Source organism: Mercenaria mercenaria, chromosome 12 (assembly GCF_021730395.1).
Source record: "Mercenaria mercenaria strain notata chromosome 12, MADL_Memer_1, whole genome shotgun sequence".
Taxonomy (NCBI): Eukaryota; Metazoa; Mollusca; class Bivalvia; order Venerida; family Veneridae; genus Mercenaria; species Mercenaria mercenaria.
In genome coordinates, this window is record NC_069372.1 from 13,827,778 (window position 1) to 13,855,488 (window position 27,711).

At 35.4% G+C, this 27,711-nt stretch overlaps 1 protein-coding gene across 1 annotated transcript; it reads right to left on the minus strand.

The window, feature by feature from the left end:
* Positions 1 to 5,739: 5,739 nt before the first annotated feature.
* On the minus strand, positions 5,740 to 26,658 carry LOC123533735 (acidic mammalian chitinase-like). Its single transcript, XM_053520442.1, has 10 exons — positions 26,354 to 26,658; positions 23,769 to 23,852; positions 23,059 to 23,227; positions 22,295 to 22,547; positions 21,918 to 22,058; positions 19,099 to 19,347; positions 18,395 to 18,514; positions 16,074 to 16,302; positions 13,263 to 13,470; positions 5,740 to 8,203 (listed from the first exon to the last, which is right to left on the minus strand). Exons 2-9 carry the CDS (start codon positions 23,824 to 23,826, stop codon positions 13,298 to 13,300), a joined length of 1,392 nt encoding a protein of 463 aa, XP_053376417.1. The 5' UTR covers positions 23,827 to 23,852; positions 26,354 to 26,658; the 3' UTR covers positions 5,740 to 8,203; positions 13,263 to 13,297.
* Positions 26,659 to 27,711: the final 1,053 nt, after the last annotated feature.

Below are 27,711 nucleotides of genomic sequence, written 5' to 3' on the forward strand. Positions count from 1 at the left end.
CCCTTGTGTACCTAAAAAATTGGAATTTCTTGGTTAAATATTTGGTTAAATTAAATGTTTCATACTTTAAGAGCTATAGCTTGAAACTTTATATGCTTGTTTATCATCATTAGTTGACTAAATAGGTCATGAACCATAACTATTGCTTGTATTCTGTCAGAATATGGGCTTTTTAAATTTGTATTTCTTGGTCAATTTTTTGTTTAGCTCGACTATTTGAAGAATAGGTAGAGCTATCCTACTCATCACGGCGTCAGCGTTGGCGTCACACCTTGGTTATTTTTTTCGTACCATTTCACATACTGACAAAACTTTTTGAGGTAATGCTTTAAAACTTTCAACACTTGTGTACCATCACCGTGTCAAGTTTTAGGCAAGAATACTTAACTCCATCAAGGATTTTGGCTGAATTATGGTCCCTTTTAACTTACAAATCTTGGTTAAGTTTTCATACCAGTTCATATTTTGTGCAGACTGTTTGATATGTGGCTTTGGAACGTTTATACCACTTGTTTATTTTATCTGTAGGCCTGGCAAGAGTACATAACTCTGTCAAGTATTTTGGCTGATTTATGGTCTTTTTGGACTTGAAAATTGGTTCAGTTTTTGTACAAGTCCATGTTTTGTCAAGACTTATGACATGTTGCTTTGAAACTTTGAACACTTGCTTATCATCATAATTTCCATCTGTAGGCAAGAGAACATACAGTAACTATGTCAACTATTTTGGCTGAATTATGGCCTTTTTTGGACTTGGAAATGGTGAAGTTTTTGTACAAGTCAACGTTGTGTCAAAATTGTTTGACATGTGGCTTTGAAACTTTGGGCACTTGCTTATCATCATGATCTCAATTTGCAGACAAGAGTACATAACTCTGTCAACTATTTAGTATGATATGTCTTCTTATCAAAAATATAAAAATATTGGCATGCTATTTTACATAAAAGAAAATTAATCTGCTCTGAAAAACATCACCCTCTGAATATCCTCCCACGAAATAGCTGTTTACCAATTACCTGTATGTAGACAATTTCTCAAAGAACAAAACTAATACCTGGAAATTCACAATGAAAATTGTCTAGATCTTTTCTCAATACAATAAGTAAAAAGATCTAAGCCAAAAATATAAATGCTACATCCTCATATGACTCATTATACCATATTTCATTAACAGCAAGGCTAACAGCATGACACTACATTTTGGACTTCTTCTTTGGTGTAATCAGTCCTATATGCTATTGGTAAGCCGTTGAAATGTTTCTCTGCATCTACATGGCAATTCCACTTTTTTCAGAAAGCTGTATTTCCAGAACGACAATAAACACTAAATAAACAATAAATTTGTCTTTAATAAAACAAAACTACTAGGAACATTTGTAAATGAAAAAAATACATGCGAATTCGCTGGTGTTCAAGTTAGTTTACACACAATAGACTAATTGCCAATAAATGACGATAGAATAGTAGGAGTGCCATTTCAGATTGCACCAAATCAATATGTAAACATATTTTAGGTTTATCTACCATGTGTTAATCATACAATTGATTTATATAATGACTATATAAGTAAAACTTATGACATTTGAAACACATATACGAATAATGGAACAGTTTTCTTTTTTGGCGATTTAAATGCCAAATATCACTTTTCTAGCAAATGTTCTAGAGATATATTGTTGTATAGGTTCTGCTTAGATACTCACTCCTGTAAATGTCACAGGGTCTTGTGTAGGAGCACAGAGCTCTTATGTTTTATATGACGGCAAATATCAGACATTAATAGATTTTATGCCTGTTGAAATGGTTGATTGTGTTCAACATTGTGAAGTTTTAGATGACAACTGTTTAAATGTATCATGTCAAAGACAGATCATTTGTATAGTCAGTTTTCCTATTCTTAGGTTTGACAATTTTGATAGCGATGTAACGTTTGTAAATTGGGGTAAAATGTAACAATGTGCAAATTGATTTGCACAATAACTTGTTTATGTCCGATTGTAATTTAATGCATCTAGCGCACTGTGAATTAGATACAACATCAATTGAGTCTGCGTATGCACTGCTAGTAGAAAGTGTTACAACTTATGCCAATGATTCGTTGCCAAAGAAACGTTATCTAGAATATTTAAAACCGTACTGGAATAATGAACTTACTATTCTACATAATAAGATAAAGACAGAAATGGTGTCGACAGAGGCGGCCCTGTAACGTCAGTGACACGTTTTATTGTGAATATAAAACGGCTAAACGTGATTTCAGGCGCTTACACAGGCGTTATGTTAATAAGCATTTAATAAAATTCTTTCATGAAATTGACTCTACCGCAGAAGTTGATGCGCATAAATTCTGGAAAATGGTTAATACAAAAAAGAAAAAAGAATCAGGGTGACCTTACTGCTGGAATTAACTTTAACGGTACTGTTGTTAGTGACCAAGGTCGAGTTACTGATGGTTGGTACGGCTATTTTAAGGATTTATATACGCCAAATGAAGACAATGATTATGATACAAACTTTGAAAATATCATATCACAAACTTTGAATATGTCAACACATTCCCTGCAACCGGATACTTCAGTTACGGTATGACCGGAAACGGTGAAGTCTGTTATAGAGCAATGCCCGAAAGGGAAATCTAGTGGGTACGATACAATATAATATTAACATTTAATTTATGCAAAAGACACTTTAGCTCCTGTGCTAGCCAACATTTTCACATGGATGCTCAGTCGTGCATTTATTCTAGATACATTAAAGCGAGGAGTTATTGTAACGTTACATAAAGGCGGGAACAAAAGGAAAGATAATCAAGATAACTATCGGGCGAATACCGTGTCCTCGGTAATCCTTAAATTGTTATCCCCCGCCGATGAAATCGGGAGGAGGGGTATTGAAACGGCGTTGTCCGTCCGTCCGTCCGTCCGTAGCAATTTCTCAGTAACTAGCAGGTAGAATTTCATGAAACTTGAAATAGACATGAACCAACATTTAGTTTAATCATATTTTATTGCTCTCTGTTTCAATATTACACACAATATTACATACATTTTTAACACACAACAAAAAACAAAAGGGTTAGGCTACGAGTTATTTCAGCATCAGCATACAGCCCTTCCCATAGAAAAAGATCTTATAATATTCTGTTAAACAGACTAAATGTGAGCAAGTTACTTGAGAGAGAAAAAACAACAACAGAAATATTACAATAATACAAGAGAGAGAGAGAGAGAGAGAGAGAGAGAGAGAGAGAGAGGGAGGGAGAGAAGAGAGAGAGACAGCTCTGATTACAGATCATGGTATTGTTTAAAATGACCCTTTTAATATACACATACCTATTTCTAGTGTAATTTTAATCAAATTGTCTCTAATTGTAGATAAATAAAACTGAAAACTTTTTGAAACATGAAAAGACGAGGCGCCATCATAACGTCATTACAGATTGAATAGTTTTCTGATATTAGTTGAATACAGGGTTTTGTGTTCGTTAGTGAAATACATGCTGTAGTAGACAAAGAAAATTGGTAGGTAAAAAATGTCTTTATTAAATAGTCTTTTTCCATGAAACTAGCTGTTAGATTTTGAATTAATTCAATGCAATAGGATATATTTTTTAAATATATGTTTTCTGACCTGTGAAAAAAAAGCCAATGTGGGCACTGAATAGTTATATACGTTTATACGTTTAATTAATGTTAGGCGGTAGGTAACATGACTTACATGACAGAGTCTAGCTATGGTTTATGGCAATAATTCATGCATTTAGTGATTTGTCCTCAGATATGATTGCAGGTATTGCTGAGGTCACTCGGGACAACAATTTAAAGCCATATTTGCTGCTCTTTCTACTATAGACAAATATCAGGTTTTTGTCTCTGGAAAATCAGTGTGAAATCTGTTATAATAGATGCCTGCAAAACAAGCTCCTATAAGACAGATGAAAAGATGCAGAAAAGCTTGTGCTAAACCCCGTCTCCGAATAAAGTTCTCTACTGTACAACCTGTGTATCAAGAACATAATTTTTCTTACCACTTAACCCTTTCCTTGCTAAATTTCTATAATGAACTTGTCCATCTTTCAATTTGGACAGTATCATTAACTATTAAAAGGGGTGCTTACCAAAAAAGATACTGACTGAACGGCGAACAGTGCAGACTATGAGACCATGATCAGACTGCACGGTTGTGAAGGCTGATCTTGGTCTGCACTGGTCGCAAAGGCAGACTCACTTGCCTTCAGCAGGTTAAGGGTTAACCAAAAATAGTGTAAATAATTTTTTATACATGTGTAGAAAAACTACATATCAACAAAGAAAAGTATTTTCATTTCCAAACCGTTTTAGGGAGTTACAACAAGGCTTGAACAATTTTGTAATAACAAAAAGAGGCAAAATTTTAAAGGCTGATCTGTCAGTTCAGAGCAACAAAAAATGCGGCAATAAAGTAGGCGTTGTATTTATTTTAATATAAAGATAGAGGGGGGGGGGGATTTGTGTAATGTAGATTTTCAGCTAAAGGGCAATGGTGCTTACTTCAGATGACAACTTAATATATCAAAACCATTTAAACAATCTAAGTGGTAGACCTTCAAATGCACGGTGGTAGCATCTGTGTCTCAGAACCTTGAAAATCCCGATTTTCTGGTCATTTCTTTTCTGACGCTATTGAAATAAGCAATATTGTTTCCCGAACGAAGAGTCTTTGTTTTGGAATATCCAAAAATATTTATAGCAATGCATTATCAGTTTGTTAATAAACCTGAAAAGGAACTCATGGGAACACTACCACAGATTACATAACTCTGGGAGTACTTGTACATTTTCCACTGGACAGGAACCCTATCATTTTTTTTGCAGGATCGCAATAGCTTGTATGGATGAAGACTCGCAGCCTTTGTAACCCCTACCATATGTAGAAGGCTTATTCAACGGATCTAATCATGATGCTGAAGCTCATTGCCTGACCGACAACAAGACACACATGTGCATAGAATGTGTATGCTCCTCTGTATGGAGCGACAAATACGCCAGATGAACTGTTGTAGGCTCCTCCCTGGTTGACGAGAACAAGGCCGAAGGTCAAGGTCAGTCCAGGGTCTAAACGAGTGTTTGTTAGCCTATTTGCATGGAAGGCAGTAGTCAAGTTCAATCGCTCATCTGCAAGGATTAATAATCAGCAATCTGCGAATACTAAGAAAAACAATCAAAAGGATTAAGAATTTTCTTTAGATGATTAACGTAACATTAATTTCTATTGTAAGTTAGTCTGTGCTCAGTCCCTGTGTTTTGTTCACAGGAGATAACTCCTGAGGCTATTCAAATACATATATATATGTATAATTATGTCCCTTTTCTTCTCAAAACACTGGAGATCAGATCCAAGAAAGATCGGTCAGAATACATAAGAGAAATGATTATTGAAAAAAAAATTAGAAAAGATTATCTAGTCGGTAGCTAGACTAATTGAAGGCAAGAACTAGAAATATTAAAACGGTATCTTCTCATTGGTTTACTTACCGACACAAGGTTCCGCCTGACAGATTCTGTATTGAGTTGAGTCCCCAAAACAATGATTATCATATCTTGAAGAGCAGTTGCGACCAGAAATAAGGGATGGTCTCCCATACAGAAAGACGGACACGCCATATCACAATTTACACGCCGTTTTAATCAGACGTAAAAAAACAGTCAATTTCTCAGCTGTTTTAAGGGAAATAGAAAAGAAAAAAAACCACTCCTAAATACAACAGATAATTTAATTTTAACAACCTTGGATACCATTTAACATGTTAGACCTTGGATAACAAAGACATACTTTAAGCAAAAATAATTAAAATGTACAAAAACAAATATAAACACGGAAACTACAATAATTCACTCAGACATTTATGATTATAGTATCACAGACTGAAAAGAACGTAGATTCAAATTACAACAAACGCGATTCATAAGAGTATGTTAGAAAAAGCAACAATAATTTTATTAATTTAATGTCAGAACACAAGTTTATAAACAGCAAGATATCCTTTTTACCAGCGTTGGTATGAAGAATAGGTATAGCTCTGTGTGACCACATAACGCTCCCTCTGAATTACGCACCCCTGGGAGCCTTATACAAAGAGATGTACACTCATGTGCCAAATTAATGTCCTCAAAATGGCCGCCAAGTTATTGATTTACAGGGGAACTCCAAATTCAAAGTGTGTTTTCTTTCAATTAGAATCCAATTAAGGGTGGGATAATTTTTCAGGGTAACAATCTATATTAGCCCCTAAAGATTTTCTAAAAGGGAAGTAACTGGTTTGTTTACATTTTGATATTTCATCTGCTAAAGTGGCATGGGTAGAAGAGGTAAAGATTTGACTCTATCTGTGAAAGATACCATATTATCATTACATGATTATGGTTATAGTGGAAGAAAAATTGCAGAATTATTGAAAATAGATAGTTCTACAGTCAATAAATGTTTAAAACGTTTGAAACAGGCTGAAAATTTAGAAAACATCACTGTAAACAAGCGGGTTGGGAAAAGTGGAAGAAAAAAGAAGACAAATGTGAGGACAGACAGGGTGCTTTTAAAGGTGGTGAAAACTAACAAAAGGAAGACTTTAACTGAATTAACAAGTGAAAATAATAAAAGTACACCATATACACTGTCAAAAAGAACTGTCCAGAGAAGACTGCATTTTTATGGATACTACAGAAGAGTAGTAAAGAAGACAGCCAGCATCGCAGCAACAGAGGGCCTTTGTTAGATCTCATCTTCACTTGAAAACAGAGGAAGACTGGTCTAGCATTTTTTTTTCAGATGAAACCCAAGTAGTTATTTGCAAAGATAAGCGTGTTTATGTTTGGAGAACTAATGAGGAGAAAGTGTGACCCAGGTGTTTAGCAGTGTACAAGGAAAAGTATGTGCCCCTGCTGAGTGTTATGTTCTGGGGATGTCTGAGACATGAAGGTGTAGGTACCTTAGGGCCTGTTGAGGGTAACATTAATTCTAAGAAGTATATTGAAGTGCTTGATGAACATTTGGTGGCCTGTCATTGCTTATCTTCCAACTAATAGGGCCTACATTTTCCAAGAGGATAATGCATCAGTGCACAATCTCGAGAGACCACACAGTGGAAACAGGAAAACCAGATTCCTTGCATGAACTGGCCTCCACAGTCCCCAGATATCAATATAATCGAAAATGTCCGGAAAAATTTTGAAACAGAAACTACAAAAAAAGAGTAGGTGACATCAAATCTAGACAGGACATTATTGATAATGTTCTGGAAGTCTGGAGGTCATTGAGTCCAACTTACATAAAATCACTTTATCAGCAACTACCAAAACGATTGAGGGTGGATGTATCACCAAGTACTGAAAATTTCAAGTAAGTTCCTTTCTTAGTTTTCATGTTATTGACAATTTATTACCACACATCTGATAAAAACGTCCAATACTGGCAGCCATTTTGGACATTAATCTGGCACCTGACTGTATATTCATTCCGCATGAAGCTCCCAACTTGGAAAAAAAAACAGACAGAAATGAAAATAAAAGTGATTATGATAAATAATAATGATAATGATACTCGCTTATAGCCAGGTTGCAGAAGAACATGAAATGAATAAAATAATAACAATAAAGCAATTTATGTTGTCTTGAGAAATAAAATGTTATTTTTCAGTAGGCACGCAAGAGCTAAAATGTCTGCTTCTGTTATTTCAATCCAGTCTATACAATATAACGTGCCTCGATTTATCAATTTCACGCGGTGTGGTCATTTTGGTCATTTTATATCCCAAACCCGGTTCATTCCTTCACAAATAACTAAGCAGGCAAGTCGACACTTCGTGTACAAAAATTATGGTCATCACATATTTGAAGAGCGAGCGTTTTCCAGTAATGTTGCCACAGAGAGGGTGCAAGCAAAATGCAGGTAAGTGTTTGAACAAAATTTGTCTTTTTACTTTACTGCGTATTTCATTAAATTAAATAAAGATAAATGAATAGATACAATTATTGTCCACTAAAGCTCATGTTTGATTTCAAATACTAGTTCATGCGTTATATATTGAATGGTTAAATTGTAGATATTTTCCACAGCTGCCCGGATGTTTCTGGCCATTTTCACACCGGAAGAAGTCGTGACAATCTCTTTGATCTGGATAAGGTCCGTCCTCCGTGTCTGCATATTCGTTTCTAAGGCTGAGAGAAGCTGAAAAAGGAAAATCTGGGGTTTTGCTAAAGGGTTCTAATTTTACTGATATAGTAACAGTTGTTGGTAAATAGATACGAAAGATATGCCAGTAATTTTTTACGCTGCGCATTTTTCTGACATCTCATAAACATGGCTGTCTGATTCATTAGAAGAGTTGACTGTAATAAACATTTAAAACATATTTTTATCAATTGAAAAACCGCAGAGAAAACTTATGTTATAAAGCGCAAACCAAGTCACTTTTCCTTTAAGATTATTTGCATATCAATTTCATACTTAGCCTTTGAATGATATTTAACATGGTACAATTCATCTAATTCAACAACAATGTTTAAAGTCCTAAAAGGCATAAATTTTATGTTAAGAACATCTGAACCAGCTGTCCAAATAGTTATAATGCATAATGACATAGTTAGAAAAGCACTATTTTCAGTATTGCACATGATCTTTGTGACGATCAGAGCCATAAAGGGAGATAATAAAAATGGAATAAAAAAAACCTTCTTATTTATTAAAGCAAATATATGATTTTTTGACAAATATGTGGGAAAGCATTTATCGAAGTATGATTCAACAAAGATATATTTAATTTTCTTAACAAAATATATGGCGAGCCACACTATAAACAATGTCATTATGGGCCTTTAATCATTGTTTTGATAGTGTAAAATAGAGAAATGTGGAAACTTCACAGGTCGCTTAACACGACAAAAACGAAAATGTTGCAGGCTCGGTTTGATTGAGCCTGTTCATGGACAAGACGGGAGAAACAAGAGGGCCAAGATGGCCCTAGGTCGCTCACCTGAGAAACACACCATAATACACCATAACAGTGTAAACATGTTTGACCTAGTGATTTCATAGAAAAAAATATTCTGATCAATTATCATTAAAATTGGAGCAAAAACAAGTATTTTCTTTGATTTGACCTAGTGACCTAGTTTTTGACCCCAGATGACCCATATTCAAATTTGACCTAGATTTCATCAAGGCTATCATTCTGACCAAATTTCATGAAGATCAATTGAAAAATACAGCCTCTATCGCATACACAAGGTTTTCTTTTATTTGACCTAGTGACCTAGTTTTTGAACCCAGATGACCCATATTCGAACTTGACCTAGATTTTATCAAGGCTATCATTCTGACAAAATTTCATGAAGATCAGTTGAAAAATACAGCCTCTATCACATACACGAGGTTTTTCTTTCATTTAACCTAGTGACCTACTTTTTGAATACAGATGACCCATATTCAAATTCTACCTAGATTTCATCAAGGTAATCATTCTGACTTACTTTCTGGAAGATCAATTGAAAAAAAAACAGCCTCTGTCGCATACACAAGGTTTTCCTTTGATTTGACCTAGTGACCTAGTTTTTGACTCCAGATGACCAATTTTCAAATTTGACTTAGATTTCATCAAGGCAATCAATCTGACCAAACTTCATGAAGATCAATTGAAAAATACAGCCTCTATTGCATACACAATGTTTTTCTTTGATTTGACCTAGTGACCTGCTTTTCGACCCCAGATGACCAATAATCAAACTCAACCTAGATTTTATCAAGGCAATTATTCTGACCTAATTTCATAAAGATCAATTGAAAAATACAGCCTCTATTGCATACACAAGGTTTTTCTTTGATTTGACCTAGTAGCCTAATTTTTGACCCAAGATGACCCATATTCAAACTTAACATAGATTACATCAAGGCAATCATTCTGACTTAATTTCATGAAGATCAATTGAAAAATATAGCCTCTATCGCATACACAATGTTTTTCTTTGATTTGACCTAATGACCTACTTTTTGATCCCAGATGACCCATATTTAAACTTGACCTAGAATTCATCAAGGCAATCATTCTGACTAAAATTCATGAAGATTAATTGAAAAATACAGCCTCTATCGCATACACGAGGTTTTTCTTTGATTTGACCTAATGACCTAGTTTTTGACCCCAGATAACTCATTTTCAAACTTGGCCTAGATTTTATCAAGATAATCATTCTGACCAAAATTCATGAAGATCAATTGAAAAATATAGCCTCTATCGCATACACAAGGTTTTTCTTTGATTCGACCTAGTGACCTAGTTTTTGACCTCAGATGACGCCTTTTCAAATTCGACCTAGATTTTATCAATGTTATCATTCTGACCAAATTTTATGAAGATCAGTGGAAAAATACAGCCTCTATCGCATACACAAGCTAAATGTTGACGGACAGACGACAGACAGACAGACGCCGGACATTGAGTGATCAGAAAAACTCACCTGAGCAATGCTCAGGTAAACTAAAAAGATGCAAAAGATTACAAACTATTCAGATACCTTTTTAAAATATTTTTAATTATTTTCTTCCACTGCATCGAAAAATCGAAAATAGAACAAGAGGACCCTGTACCTCTCATCTGACCTGGTTCTTACCCCCCAGATAAACTAGTTTTTGATGTGGACGAGATTTCATGGACACAAAGATTTTGGCCATGTTTTATGTAAATAAGGTAGATCAGTATCCAAGTTTTTCAATGATTTGACCTAGTTTCTCATCTTATGTACCCCATTGTTTAACATGATCCAGATTTCAAATAGATAAGCATTCTGACAAAAATTTATGAGGATCAAGTTGAAAAAGTTGTCTCTAAAGTGTTGAAGATTTTTCTATGATTTGACCTAATGACGCAGTGTTTTCCCACGTGACCCAGTTAAAAATTTATCATATATTTGAAACAGACAAGTATTCCGACCAAGTCTCCTGAAGATCAGGTAGAAAATGTTGTGTTTTGAGTGTTAACAATGTCTTTCTATGCTTTTGCCCAGTGACCTAGTATTTGACCTAGATAATCCAGCTTCGAAGCTTACGTAGATTTCACAGAGATATCAAATAGAAAATGTAGCCTCTACAGTGTTAACAAGGTTTTTTTTCTAGGATCTGACCAAGTGACCTACTTTAGGACCTCAGGTCACCGCCTTTTTTTACCTGACCTATACATTTGGAGACAAACATATCAAAAGTCTCTTGAGCGTAAACAAGGTTTTCCCTATGATTTGACCTAGTGACCTAGTTTTTAATCTCAGGTAAACCAATTTTGAACTTAATATAGATCGAAAAAGACAAACATTGAACTTAATATAGATCGAAAAAGACAAACATTGTGACAAAGTTTTATGACGATCAAGTCGAAAATCTTGTCTCTAGAGTGTAAACAATGTTTTTCTACGATTTTACCTAGTTACCTAGTTTAAGATGTCAGATAATCCAGTTTTACAGTTAACCTTAATTTAAATTAGACAAACATTCTGACAAAGTTTAAAGAAGATCAAGACGAAAATGTGGCCTCTAGAGTGATAATAAGGTTTTTCCAATATTTGACCTAGTGACCTAGTTAAATGTCTCGGGTAACCGAGTTTTGAACTTGACCTTTATTTTATAGAGACAAACATTCTGATAATTATTAATAAAGATCAAATGGAAAATGTGGCCTATACAGTGTTAGCAATGTTTTTCTATGATTTGACCTAGTGACCTAATTTTTTACTTCAGGTAATCCTATGTCAACCTTATTCTATATTTTATAGAGACAAAATTCTGACAAAGATTTATGGAAATCAAATAGATAATGTGGCATCTAGAGTATTAACAAGGGTTTTCTATGATTAGACCTAGTGGCCTAGTTTAAGACCTCAGGAAACCCAGTTTCAAACTTGACCTAGTTTTTATAAAGACAAACATTCTAAGAAAGTTTTATGAAGATGAGGTAGAAAAAGTGGCCTCTAGAATGTTAACAAGGACTTCCTTTTAATTGACCAAGTTACCTAGTTTTTTTACCCTAGATGGCCCAGTAACAAATTTGTCCAAGAATTAATTAAGGGTAACTAAGATTTGGCCAAAACTGTGACCTCTAGAGTGTTGACAGTCAAATGTTTGACGACGGACGTCGGACATAAAGTTATCACAATAGTTCACTTTGAGCACTTTCTGCAGCTAAAACAGAAATCTGTCCGGTAAAGTCCTGTAACCTACATTACATGAAACATGAAAATAAAAAATAATTGAAAAACGAAATTCAGAATTTAAAGAAAATGTTTCATGCATCCACATTTGGGATTCAGCATAACTCAGTTCCAGATTTTCAGCCTTAAATTATATTTCCCTAAAGATTTTCTTAGTGTCCATGTTAAGCAAATATTTTAAAGTTGTATTGGCATAGATCTAGCATAGATATTTCGAAAATCAAAGACTTAAGAGGTCTGATGGGACGGATTTTGATTTCGTTGGGTTTGACGCCACACAGACACAGTTAGAGGTCATAGGTGTCCCAGGACATTATCTGAGACGGGATTTGGTATCTATTTTGCTGTTTCGTGTCAAAGACCGCATGCCTTAATATTAATTATAAAACTATTCATTTATATTACATGTAATTTAAAGAAATACATGCTTGAATGTCTATATGTTGTGTAACAGGTAAAAACCAAATGAAATGAAATATGTTTGTGTGTTTCCTATTCTGTTTGTGGCATACTAGGAATGATAACCTATTTGTTACACATAAAACAGCCCTTTTAGGAAATAGTACTGGGGAAACAACTCCATCAAACCATGCTATGTAAAATAGTGTTTATTTCGTCAGATGGAGGAAGACCCCAGAAGCCCCTCCGAGCATTATTTTAGGCACGGGCAGGTTGCTGGGCAGATCACCGAAATTACGCAAGCCAGCTGGATGGCTTTCTCGCATGAAAGTAATCTGCACCCCATGCGCGGTTTCGAAACCACGGTGGTGAGAGATTTGAAGTCAGCGGTCTTAACCACTCTGCAACGGGAACACCTTACTAATTTACCTCGCGACTATTTGCTTAACGAGACTGGTTATACATTTCGATGTTTTATAAATGAACTTTGTTAAAGATACAGAACTACAATAAAATTGCGTATTTTGATAGATATCTGACATCTTGCCTTTAACGTGCGTGAGCGCATTGTTTCAGTTTGTTTCTTAGTTATTTTTATTTTTTGCTACAATAGTTGTTTACTGTAATAAACTAACTTAGTGAAAAATTCAAACTGGTAAGTAAAGTTGATTTATTGAGCTCCACAGTCCACGTTGGCTGCCCAGTCACAGTTGTTTATAGAGGGGTTCCAATACAAGCCTGCGCTACAACTCTTCACAAAGGTCATGGAGCTGCCACAGTGGTAGTACTTCCTACAGTCCTCGGGATAGCTGTACATACCATCGGCCTTGTTGGCACAAAACTCTAAAAAAACATTGGAATTTGTTGTTACCGGATCTGTTTAATTGTGAAGAAAAATTCAAAACGTCCAAAGAGAGAAAGAAACACAGAACCACACAATAGCCTTTTAACCAACTTTGTGCTCTTACAGGATAGGTGATTCAAGTGAAGATTACGAGGAAGACAGTACAAGAAGTATTTGTCAATTCAGTCAACCGCATGCTATTGAATATCGGATTTGTCAGTAAACATTTAAATATTATATTAGGCAATTCGTAAATGTAGGGATAACGCATGATTTTTCGTGTAATAACATCTGCAGAATCCCAAGGGATTGGTTGATGCCCGAGCCCGGTAGGGCGAGGGTACCAACGTATCCTGAGGGATTCTGAAGATGTTATAACACAAAATGAAGATGCGCTAACGCTATTCTAGCATCAAACGCGTAAAAACTGATAAATGAATAAAATGAATTGTCACTCAACGTCATTAAATTTTCATGAAATGCGCAAAAGACAAGAATAGGAACAAACGATACTTCATGCATAAAAACTACTTTTTTCTTTCGATCCGCCCATGTATTACCGGGAGAAAAATCGTGTACAAACAAGGCCATTCATGTGATTTTAATTTTTGAAATGCTTTTCCAGGGACGGACATATATCCTTGCGCAGACAAAAATCTGGAATCTGCGTCTTGTTTCTTCCATAATAACCTCTTTTTCGTAGCATAAAAGATGTAATCTAATCCACAGTATGTTTTGCTGTAAGTTACCAACCCAAAACGCACTGCTTCCAACAATGTACGTTCTCGCTTTTCCCTCTGTTTACATATTAGGCGTCTTTCAATTTTTGTCGATAACCGTCGATTGCCTGTTTTTAGTTTTTAGGAATCATATTAATGTTTTGGTAAGTATCAGTCGGTATGTCTTTATCTAATTTCTTGCAGAATTCGTATAAATCTTGAAAGCTATTCACTACGCTCATAATCATCCCTACTAGAAATGTGTTCGTACACAAAATAACTCGAATGTAAAGTTATTATTCTTGAAATTGTGTTCCTGTTTATAAAATTTCTATGTAATATGCAAAATGATGGGTTATGTCATATTTGTATTAACGAGATATAAAAATAATCGTTTAAAATCTTCAGTACATGCTTTTGGTAGTGTTGTTGATTTCTGGGCCCTGGTTTTGAATATTTAGAACAGATTTACCGTTTCCAAGAACAACAAAATGGTAATTAAAAATTGTAACGGACTCGTAAAGTCATCACATATAAAAAACAAGAGCACTGCCTACGGACGCTATCGCTCGTCTGCAAGTGATGGACAATATGTAAGAAAAGCGTTATAGTTCAGATTTTCTAAGTATAAAAAAAAGCCATAATTCTGACAAAATGCAGGTTAGAGTTATGCTTCTTGACCTACATTGTCCTCAAATAATGATAAACATGTGTGCAAAGTTTCAAAGCTGCAGCTCTTATAGTTTTTGAGAAAAGGTGACCTAAACAAAAAAAAAATAACCAATAAACTCAGATTTTCTAAGTACAAAAAGGCCATAATTCTGACAAAAAGCTTTATCAGTGTTATGGTTCTTTGCCTACATAGTCCCCTAATGATGGTAAACAAGTGTGCAAAGTTTCAAAGCTGTAGCTCTTACAGTGTTTGAGAAAAGGTTGACCTAAACAAAAAATTTAACTAACGCCGACGCCGATGCAGACGCAGACGATCAAGTGACGACAATACCTTGTAGATTTTTTTCCAAAATCAGACGAGCTAACAATTAATTTAGTCGTCGTGTCAGGTTTTTTATGCAAGAATAGCGACAATACACGCTTGTTTTGAGTATTAACGTCTGCAGAAGCCCTTGAGATATGTTTGTGACCCGTCGACCTTCGGACTCGGTCACAAACATTCCCGCGGGCTTCTACAGACGTTAATACACAAACCCCTACATAACAAAATGTAAGACCCCGACATAACAAAAAGCGCAAGAATGTCTAAGTTTTTTTTTACGTTGACCTCATTTCCTTTTGAATTATCCGTTTTGGGGCCGTACAACGTTTACACTTTGCCACGGAATACGCATATATAAAAAAGTGTTTTAACAGCATGTGAGCGCAAGAATCTCTCTGTTAACACACGTTTTTACTCCTGTTAAAACAGCCCCGAAAAGTGACAAAAGAAGCAGCTTTTAAGGTAGAATAAATCTCAACACGCACATAGCTTTCCGTAAAAATCCGGCGAATACTGACATATGTAATTTGCCCATTGTCACATTTAAGTCACATAAAGGAAACGCTGATTTTCTAAAAGATTGTCTTAAAAAAACGATGGTGTACTTCTTTCAAAGTGTGCTAGTTTAAAGTGTATAAGGTTGCAGCATGTGTTACTGGTCCAACATAAGTTTTGAAAACATTATGTGAATAAGGGCAGCATGTGTTACTGGTCCAACAAAAGTTTTGAAGGCGTTATGTGAATAAATGTCTAAGCATGGTAATGCAAATTAATATAAATTTTGTAAATGAATAAAAAATAATTTGATATATTTTGCAGAATTATACCGTTCCAATATTGCCATCTGCTAAAAAAGCGGAGTCACCATTAATACATTCTATGTCATTACCTCCCGGAGTTTCTGTACGGTCAGTACCCTCTGTTGGTCCCTGTGTTATAATTGTGGACCCCTTCGTTGGTCTCTCTGTTGATGGTGGGATGTACCCTCCAAGTACTTCCGCCATGAGGCTCATTAATGGGTAACGACGTTCGGAAAGGGAACATTGTTGATTGAAATCATCCATGTCAATGTTCCACACCATTGCACCACCATATCCCTTCTCCTTTATATACTTTAACTAAAATAGAGCATACTTTAAATTCATGGTGAATTTCATTTATTTATGTCAGTCTACAAAGGCACAGTAAAGCATCTCTCTACAGTTATAAATTAAGCATTTGTGAAATACGCTCCTGTTACAATTAGGTTCTGATTAAGGTAGTTAAGATAAGATAAGATAAGATAAGATAAGATAAGATAAGATAACAACTTTATTTTCTGAAGGTTACATACTAAGCGTACAAATACAAATATCATACAACTTATTTCCAGTACGGCCTTCAATTAAATTTCATATACATTCATACATTTACACATTCATACAGTCAATTTATAATCAAACATTTATACAAAAATACACATATCAGAATTACTTAAATGTTTCTTCGACAAACACGTCTCAAATTATAGAAGTCTTAAAAAGCATAATATACAAACATTATAACAGTAGTAACCATGTTTTAAAAGAAGTCTAGAATTTGATTGTCACAATCCCCGCATACGGGAATTTGATGCTCACCAGATTTTACATTAAAAATACATATGTAAAAATACATGCATGTATATAACAGAAAAGTTGCCATAATTTGTAACCGCATAAGTTGGATAAGGTTATCCAAACGATAACAAACATTCGGGCTTTAAAAATTCAAACCCTTGCGACATATTTCACAACAATTAAGACGTGCAAAAAGGAAAGCCTGTCCCATGAAATAATATACATGTTCCAGATTTAGATTATAAGATAATACAATTATTATTATTATTATTATTGTTAACCGAATCATTCAACATTCACGCTGTTTTGAAAACAAATAACACGCATAAAAATGTAACAAAATTATTGTTATTACAAGTAATTGCTAAAAACTATTGTAGCAAGAGAAAATTCTTTAAAGTACGCTTGAACGCAGACACATTATTATGAAGTTTTATGTAAGAAGGAAGTGAATTCCATATGTGTGCAGCTTTGTAACTAAACGTTTGTTTCAGGTAGGTCGTTTTAGGTTTAACAATAGAAAGATCATTGTGTTCGGATGAATGCAGACTGTAATGATCATTATGAGCGAAGTGTAGTAAATCTCAAATGTAATAGAACAATCTCCTTTTTTACATTTGTACACTAGTAATGAAATATGATATTTGCATCTGCTTTCAAAAGATAGAAGTTTTGAATTTCTTAATAGTACATCATCATAGCCGATAGACCGACCTTGATTTTGTAATTATTTTTATAGTGGACCCCTAATGTCGATCGGGAATTTCCGTGTGATTGCGTAATCTCCGTATCCTTCATCGGAATTCTTCGGTATCCCGGTCTCCAGTAACTACAACTGACTATGGAGAATACGGAATCAAAACGAATTTACCATTTCTCACCACGGGTTTACTACCATGAGTAAAACATAGGCAATAGATGAGGACCTGAGGTTCTTGTGGTGTAACAGGGTCAGGGTTCTCACTTACTAAACTACAACAACAACTGTTCTCTTCAATAACTACTATTTGATATTGTACTAAGTTCTACGATAATATATAAACATCAATGTCTTTCTTTATAGTCTCAGTTATTTAACAGAACTTCTATTCTATAACATAATTACTTCAACGTTAATTGTCCATGTCCTAAACTAACTTAGATAATGTATGTGAGTATCAGTCATACGTATCTGCAACCTATCTGAGTACTAACAAAAGCCATACTGATATGAATTAGCGGTATTTAAGGAAAACGGTTATTAGATGAGTAAACATGAAACACGCGACGTGACCACATTAGTGGGTGGTCATGATTTCTATTTAGTCAGCTTGTTAAAACGATTAGTAACTGAACAACAAAACGATCATTACGTGGCCAAAGGATGAAAAGTTGTTACCTGTCAGTTTTATATGTGACTCAATTCTGAATCTAATTGTAAAAGGAAATGCGAAACTTTTTAATAATATGACTTATCACTGACCGAAAACTGAACCTAAGAATAAAGCTGAAAACAATTTGGTGTAATGGATTCTTTAGACTATTATACCACAGTCTGATACTAAAGTTTAATTTATGATAGACTATTAATAAATTTTAAAAGTAAACGCTGAAGTAACACAATGAACATAACCTTTATTTCTATACTTTCTTCATCGTCATACCCCACCCACTGGTCTCCACTGACAAGGTAAGGAACCATATGTTCTGGTTCCCAATAACGATTGGCGCCTTTAGAAAGCATGTCACAGATCTGAAACATCAAAATTTTTGATGTGAAAGATGTGAAACATATTATCGTAGAGATATTACCACATACGTTTTCAAGCATTAGAATCTACACATATGACAAGTTTCAGGTTTTGACTGGTGTCTAAAATGATTGCATTACTTCATGTTTTAAATACAAAAGTGATTAGTTAAGTAAAATTGTTGCAATAGTGTATGTATGTCGAAATATACTGAATATTCATGCACTTTGAGAAGGCAGCATGAAGCCTGATAAAAACACGGGCATCACAATCCTTATTAGAGATGAACAAATATTAAAAGAAAAGTGGTATATTTGTTCTACAACAATATTCAAGCGAATACGTAGATAAAGTAGGCAGTATTTTGAAATTGCACGCACACACACACGCTCATTCTTGCTTGTCCCCTCACCCGAACGCAGACGTACGCACGCACGCATACATACATACATACATACATAAATATACAAGCACACAATAAAATTGAAAAATAATGTTTTCGCATTCATGATCATATTAATGCATATCAATTAAAGGCGGAACATCTCATTTCTCCTCCCACTAATGGGTTTTAAACTACATTTACCTCATAGTAAGCGAGGAAGCCTTTCGTCCTGGTGTAAAGCCCTGCTGTGCCGCCTTCTGCTGCTGGGGCTCCGACTTGGAAATTACTCGGGTTCGATAACCGGAAATGGCGGCCGTATGTTGCCAGGCCAATTATTAACTTTTCCTTCGGGGTTCCTTGTTGTACCCAGTATTTTGCGGCCCAGTCCTGTTCAGTTATATATTTATATATACAGAGAAAACTCATTAAGATTTCACAAAGGTTTTGAGTCTAGGAAAAATTGGTAAAATATCAAAACATCAATAGCGGGAATAAAAGCCAGGAATACAGGATGCGGGTTGGCACATACCAAATGCTATTTCCCAATTGTTATTTTTTATATGCTCTTTGATATTTGTGAATTGCTAATAACTATACTTTCTGATTGCGAACTCAGACATGCCGTTTATTAAATGCTATTTGACAATCGAAATGTCCCAAGACGCATTCCATTCCATACTGCAATGATTTGAACAAATTTATTATCAGCACAACAATTAAAGGGAAGTAAAAAATATAGATAAATGCTTCTCTGCAGTTGAAAACGACTTTATCTCAGCTGTGTTTTTTCCAAAAAGAAGCCAAGCTTTGGTATAAACACCGCATGAACGTACTCGATCCGATTAAAGACTAAAGTCGTGTAACACGTACCCGGTCCAAACAAAAAACTGCTACTGTGTGCAGATAAAGGGGTTTGTCCCTTTATATGGTACAAACCGTATTATCTCGGGGTAATGGGAAATAGGACAAGAGAATAGATTTACAGAATAAAAACACTTTTTACAATCCTTGTCTATTAAATTCATGAGATCTCGGGGTCGCGAGTTCGATCCTTGGGCGGGGCGTATGTTCTCCGTGACTATTTGATAAACGACATTGTGTCTGAAATCATTAGTCCTCCACCTCTGATTCATGTGGGAAGTGGCAGTTACTTGCGGAGAACAGTTTGTACTGGTACAGAATCCAGGTTCTTGTTGGCCGATTTTGCGGCCCGTCCTGTTCAGTTATATAATATATCAGAGAAAACTCATTAAATCCAAAGGTTTTAAAAAAGAAAACAAAAATAATTTCATGACATAAAACTAAATACATCTTACACATTACGATGCTATTGCGCATTTCAAAGTCTTGCATAAGACATTGCTAATTATCCATGCCATGAAGGTATCATGAGTAAAAATCCAGATATTCATAATCAGATAACAATGATATAACAGCTTAAAGGGAAGTAAAAAATATAGATAAATGCCTCTGCAGGAAAACACATAGTGGTCCAGAGCGCAGCTTTGGTATCAGATCCATGTTGACGCTCTCAAATCCTATGCAATTATAAATCCGTTAGCGAAAGTCTGTATGGACTCCGTACCAACACGTGGATTGCGTAGGCAGGTGTCATGGAATCCATGGGTCGCATAGGCCATAGTGTTTTCATAGACGCTCAATTTGAAATCATGCTGTTAATTAGATGTCCATTTTCAGAAGTCTGATAAATTTCCGAGTTCCGCCATAAGTCATATTCATGAGGTTAATAAAATCCAATATCTAATACAGGACTAAAAGATGCAGTAAATTATCTTTACGATACATCTCAGACAGGTCATATATGTCAATTGACGTGCATGAAAACCAATAGTGCTTGACACATGGATCCAACAGGATGCGCAGTCTGCAGACTGTATGTCTTTCAAACGCATATTCAATGACCGTGCCATAAACACATAGTGTGCGACCAGATTCAGATGCGAGAAACTACAGCAACCGGCTACACTAGTGATCCTGCGGATCTGTCATCCAATGACGTGGTTCCTACAAAATGAGCCGATATAATCTTCTAATAGATCATCTCTTCGAGGAACAACGCTTTACAACTCACCGATTGTCTCACTACGTTTCGCCAAGAAGACAAAGACTGCACTGTATAAAAAACAAAGACAAATATCAAACAGGGAATGCCATGTACCAAAATCGCAGCCTCCCAAAAACGAAACCTACAGCACGCAGACGTGCACACCACAAACACACACACACATACACGCGCACACACACAAATCCAACACACGAGGACAAAACGAACAAACAAAGGAACACAGTGGGGCACCGCCTTGGAACGGTCAGTGGCAAAAACACCACTGGGGACCTTTAACCGGTTTATGGTGCGCACCCAACCTCACTCTTACCCCCACCATGTTCCAAAGACACGGGACAGTGTAAATAAAAGTAATCCCCTCCAGGTGAATCTCTAACTCACGTAATGGAAACAAAAAGCCATGGCATGTAAAACACAAAAATGCTCGCGTATAAATATATAAAAAGCAAACCTTTAGAACCAAAAACGTATGTCCTCAATGCCTTTTCAGAAGACAGAAACCGTGTAATCATCCAAAAACTGTTCATGTAGCGTGAATATTACTTCACATGGCTTTTAATGTAGGAGGAACCGTGTATTATGGTACCGTTCGACATATTTAAGACATTTGACCCGAATGGTACGTCATACTTCTGGGCATTGGTTCACGAGAAGGCGAGCAAAAGTAAAGGGCGCATTTGTATCTTTTCCTGTCAAGGTATTAAATAGCGCTCGGCAAGTTCCATTTGATAATTTTCCGGCTGCATTAACGGCCGGCCGAGAAATACCGAAGTATGATACGGAGACTACGTAATCGCACGGACATTGCCGAGCGCCATTACGAGTCTAATACTTTAAATGAAACAACATAGAATAATACACAGCCTGGCGTATTGACGGAAGAACAGCTAAAGGGATACATAACATACTAATTTTCCTTACTACCAAATCAAACAATGGAAGCATACTTTGTCATTTCGGTAATGTTGTAGGCGGCGTCAATGTTTGATTTTCCGGCAGCGACAGCGGCTGTTAGCAAAAGTCTGGACTTTCCTGGATTCTGAATTTGGTCTTTATCTATCTCTTTCTCCACATCCTTGATGCAAAAATGGCGACATAATTGAAATATATTTTACTGTATTTTTACAGTTGCCAACAGTATGCTTCGAACATTATTTAAATGAATCTTAGTTACGAACAGTATACATTTATTTATGATATAAATATGTCTGTTTCGGGTACTCTAAGAAACAGTAATTCATATTTTAACAACCGACTAGTAAACAAATTCCAAATTTTGATATAAAACCACATAGGTAAAGTGTTTATCACCTTCAACAGTTCTATAAAGTTCTGTTTATCTTCTGGACGCCCGCCTCTCAATGCTGGATATTCCCAGTCCATATCTAGACCATCAAAGCCCCATTTTCTCAAAAACTGCACCGACTTCTGCGCGAACTTTTCCCTCAGAGTGACGTCTGTAACCATGTCCGAATACACTTTGCTACCGGCGTTCCATCCTCCAATTGCAAGCAGCGTTTTAAGGTTTGGATTTTGGGTTTTTAAGCCATTGAATTGGACATATCTGTAAATGAAATAAAATCGCTTTTCAACGTGTACGGATTTTCATTTGATTATTTAAAAAAAATATTGTGTTTACTGAGGTAACATACACGGTTAAAATAGTTATCAAAACGAAACATATTTACTGTCTGACCGTGTGTCATGCAGCAACGGAAACTTCCAGACGTTAAAGCTTCACTGTCTGAAAGCTAACGCATCACTCCATATACATCTGAGAGGAACGTTTCTATGGCTGCTCTCCAAGGCCACCACAGCTAAACAGTCACGAGAGAAAACGATCATTTCAAATAAAATCAAATCTATCTGAAGATCGTTTCGAAGCACCGAATGCATACAGAGTCATTACGATGAAAAGTAACGAAATGTGCAACACACCTCACGCTTTCAATGTCCTTTGCTCATCTACAATCTAGTTTTCTTTACTGCTCTCCTGTCAGATCGGTTGTATATCAGAACGAGCGGGAAAAGGCTACAGTTGGGATAAAGTTCTTGAATAAGCGTAATGTACTTACAATTTATCGTCATTCCATTCAAAAAACGTCATTTCAGACTTGAAGTCAAGTTTTGCAAACGCGTAGATTAAATGGGTACAAAGCAACGGATCTATGTCACTAGGAAAGAACTTGCCGGCTCCGGGACGGTACTGGGACCAGTTTGAGTAGTAGCAAACCCGTATACGATCTGAAAGATTCAAAGACAATGTACTTCCAATAGAATCTTGGTTAAGAAAGGACCCGTGTTTTACTTACTGATTCCCGTGTATCACCAGTGGTGCAATTATAACGACAGTACTCTGAAAGCTGGAATAACTTAATAATGGCAGTAGGACGCTTCCATAGATTACACACCAGCAGCTAAGTGGAGCTGAGGTCTATATATAGCATTTGTTTCTGACTACCCAACATGGATCGAAGTTTCATGTGTTATTTTTATTATTACACCTAGTTAACATATATAATGTGGTAATTATAACAGTGTGCGCCGAGTGTGATCCGACCAAGCAAAATGCACGAGAGCCGAATACAATATGATCAAGCTGCTGTTATAATGACCCTCCAGGTTTGTGTTTATTTGTTTAGCAAACGATTACCAAATACTCTTGTGAAATAAATAGATATTTATCTAGCTGAAACGTACTCGCACAGGAATACATTTTTGTCCGTCAACTATGCGAGACGGGCCTTATTTTTTAAAAAGAATATAATAAATTAAGACATCTTACCATTTGCTAGAGTTGTTAAAGCGAGCGACGTCAAGAGTGCCACGCCAAGAGCAGCCATTGTGCACACTTTCCTTGCCGTTGTTGCTAAAAAGATATTATGAAAAGAAATGTAAAGTCAACAAATACTTGAACTATTTCTTTTCCGTGAATTAATGCATACTCACGTAAGATTATGAAACAAAGAAAATAGATAAGTCTGCCTTCCATAAGGCACGTTAGTAAATTTCGAAAATATTTAATCACGCTGTTACCTTCATTATTTCTAAACATTTCAAAACTTTTAACTATAGATGATATGTTTCACTGCAATAAAACACAAAGTAAATCCCCTATCTAAATTCCTAGATTTTATTTTCAAGAAAACAGTTTGTAAATTTTCTTTTTTTTTTTTTTACTTTGCGACATTAGTTATATAAGTATCTTTGCAATGATATTTTTTCCGGATATTCTTTAAAAGAATAAATAAGAAATACCATTTCGTTCCTACATAAATCCCATATAAACCTCAGATGCACAACTTCGCATGCTGGAAAATATTTCTATGAAGTTTCAAGATTCATGGACAGCAACTTTTAGAGATATGTGCGACTTAACTTTCCCTTAATATAAGTCAGAAGTCACAGCTCTTGCTGCGTGAAATCCCAAACAAACTTCAATATTATAAAAAAAAGTCTATCTTCCATTTATGACTTAACATTAATTAATTCTAACGCTATAATAGTAGAACCGTGCGGTTATGTAATAACTATACTGAACACGAAATGTATTGGACTGTTTAAAGTGAGACTGACCACCTATAATACAAACGCATCGATTTGCACAACGTTTTCCGTGTGCACAGAATCCGAATGTTAAATAAAACATCATTCTAAAAGACCCCAGAGATCATTTATCTTATAGAGGCGGTTGATAAAGCTAAATATGGTAAAGCTCAGAGTCCAGATAACATACCTTCAGAAGTTTTAAAGAATGATACAGTAATTTTATTCTTACATTCACTTTTTAGTATATGTTTTAGTAATGGCATTGTACCGACAGTATGGGGAAAGTTTATTATCAACCCTTTTCCCAAGTCAGGTTCCGCAGACCTCAGAAATCCTTTATCTTATAGAAGAATAGCACTTGCATCTTCCATGTATAAAATCTATTGTACTAGGCATGTAGAAACGTTTAGCTTTTTGCACTTCACGGTCGAACAATTTGCGAATATTATCATACTCGGATTTACATCTTACTTTTTCTGCTCTTTGCTTACTCTTCAACCACAAGCGTTATGCATTACAAACATTAGACCATAATTCTGTTAGTCTTTAAGATCTAAAAGGCTTTCCTGGTCGTCGTCATTTTTATTATTTAAACCCAAACTAACAGTTTTATATGGGAGTTAATTATACATGTTCTGTTTTAAAATAACACACCATTCATTAAATACTGAGTCAATTTTATCCTGGGTTCTCATGCCTTGCTCTAACTTATCAATAACAGCATTTACATCTGCGTGTACATTACCTTTAAGAAAATCAACAGGTACAGAGTTACATCAAACTTATCATAAGGTTCAAAAGGCAGAGTTTCATTAAAAGCCTTGTCGGAACAAAAGTTAATGATTTTCCAACTTAACATAGAATGATCTGGAATATTGGTTCCTGCAAAAATTGAAATGTTCTCAGAGTTATAATTAACTCTGTTGTACTATCACAGAAAAATATTTAAATGTCTGTAAACTTTCTTGACCAGTTACGAAATAATCAACGACAGGGGACCCCTTTGCAGATATAGAGGTATAATCATTTTGTTTGGTATTTTTTCCACTAACAATATCAAAATTTGAATTTACAAGAAAATCAATAAGACGTTCACCATAAGCATTGGTAGTAAAATCAACAATATCACGTTCTAGTACATCATCAACACCCCTTATAATGTCTTGTAAGTTACCACATCGGCTATAGAAATCACAACATAAATACACTAACCCTTCATTCTGAAAACTTTATATATCTGTTAAAAGCTTGTCAAAAAAAATTAACATCAAAATATCTGGATGAATTTTCTGGTGGGAGGTAACAAACACACAGTTATAAGGTGGTACCATCTTCCTTATGTTTAAATTAAAACCACAAAATACCTTCAGCTATATCATCTAGTACAGATATATCATAAGTATCAAAAAGAAAGCCATCCAGCTGACTTACGGAAGGTCGGTGGTTCGTAATGAAATAATGCACGGAGGGGCACCTAGGGTCTTCCTCCACCATTAAGGCAGCAAAGTCGCCATATGACCTATCATGTGTCGGTGCGACGTTTAATCCAACAAAAAAAATCAAAAAGACAATTCTTTACACCCCCCCCCCCCCCCCCACCCCGGCATTCTTATGTATTCGTTTACGGTTTAAACCGAATCATTGGAAACCTTTTAACTCTAAAACAGAATCCTTTAAAAGATGAGTTTCTGCAATTGCAATAATATCAAAGTTACATTTTAAAACACAAGTTGAATGCAATAGATAATTATCAGCATTACAATTATTGTTCCATCCGCTTACATTCCAAAACCCCAAAAATTATCAATGAGAAAAACTCACCTTTTTTGTAATCCTTGGTAGTACAAATATAAGTTAAACCGCTTCTAGTTGAAAGATTCCGCTTCTGATACTGTTAGTTGTATTGCTGTTTTAAGCTTTAAAATACTTTGTAAACAAAGGACAGGCCAACATTTAGAATAGGTTCCTACGTTCTTTCAGCGCTATAATTTTAAAGTGCGAAAATTGGTACATATTAATTACGCATTCTTGATAATCCGAATTAATTAGAAGCGTACACATACGTGCATATTTGTTCAAAACATGAAATATGACTTTAAGAGTCACAATACCTTCCTTTCTAAATGTACTAAGGATAAGATACGATATTAAATTCCATTTTTACCGGCCACATGAACCAATTGAACTTTCCCTGAAAATACCATATTTATTTTAGAAATAAATCATTACTTTTAAATTCTCCATTTTTAGAGATCTTAAGGAAATTAATATATACAGAAAAACTATTATTTTCTAATATTTGCCTTTCTTTAAAAACTTCGTTACTGTTAACCTCGACATCTCAGTTTTCTTTCTGCATATTTTCCCACTAATCTTAACCATCAGCTTCTTTTCTCGCTAATCTCAACCATCAGCTTCTTTTTAAAATATCACATTTATTTTTCGCCAGATTTGCGATAACATATATTCTTAAAACTTTGTTTATCATTCACCTCACGTAAACAACAAATCAATAACTTCCTTATGATGTTTACATTGAAAGACGACAGGAAGTCTATACATTTGCCCAAAGACTTATAGGGAAAATTCGGGGGACTCCCTAGCCGCTGACATCAACTCACTTGCATCTCATCGCTGCGTTTTTGAAACCCCGCTTTAGAATGTAGAACTCTTTCATGTAATATATCATTCAGGCGGCTTACCGAAGGTCAGTGGTTCTATCTAGGTGCATGCCCGTACTTGTAATAATACTAGCGGCACCCCGGGTCTTCCTCAACCATCAAAAGCTGAAAAAAACTCCATATGACCTATCATTATGTCACTGTGACGTTTATTCCAACAAAAGCAAATATAGAGAAAATACATTTAGGTTGTTTATTTTTCTCAATATTTGACTTGACAGAATGCCCAATACATAAGTTTACGCAATTACCCACTGTGAAAGATGTCACGTAAGTTTGTGAAACTGCTGTCAGAAGGCCGATTGTTATCTTCTTTAGCAAGAAGAAAAACTATTTAAAACAAATACATCCCGAAAGGTTTAGAGCTTTGTTTAACAACGGGATGGTGAATACAATAAATGTTCTATGTAATAGAAAGAGCATTGAAACTCGAGGGTAAACGATTTGTACGAGGGGGCATAGCCCCCGAGTATAAATTGTCTACCCGAGAGTTTTAAT

Excerpts from the sequence above, each read along its gene's own strand:
- LOC123533735 (XM_053520442.1), bottom strand. The coding sequence starts at position 23,826 with ATGGCTGCTCTTGGCGTGGCACTCTTGACGTCGCTCGCTTTAACAACT. Across the intron at positions 23,228-23,768 it reads TTTAACAACTCTAGCAAATG|ATCGTATACGGGTTTGCTAC; the intron begins GTAAGATGTCTT and ends TGAATCTTTCAG. Across the intron at positions 22,059-22,294 it reads ACTTTATAGAACTGTTGAAG|GATGTGGAGAAAGAGATAGA; the intron begins GTGATAAACACT and ends TTTTGCATCAAG.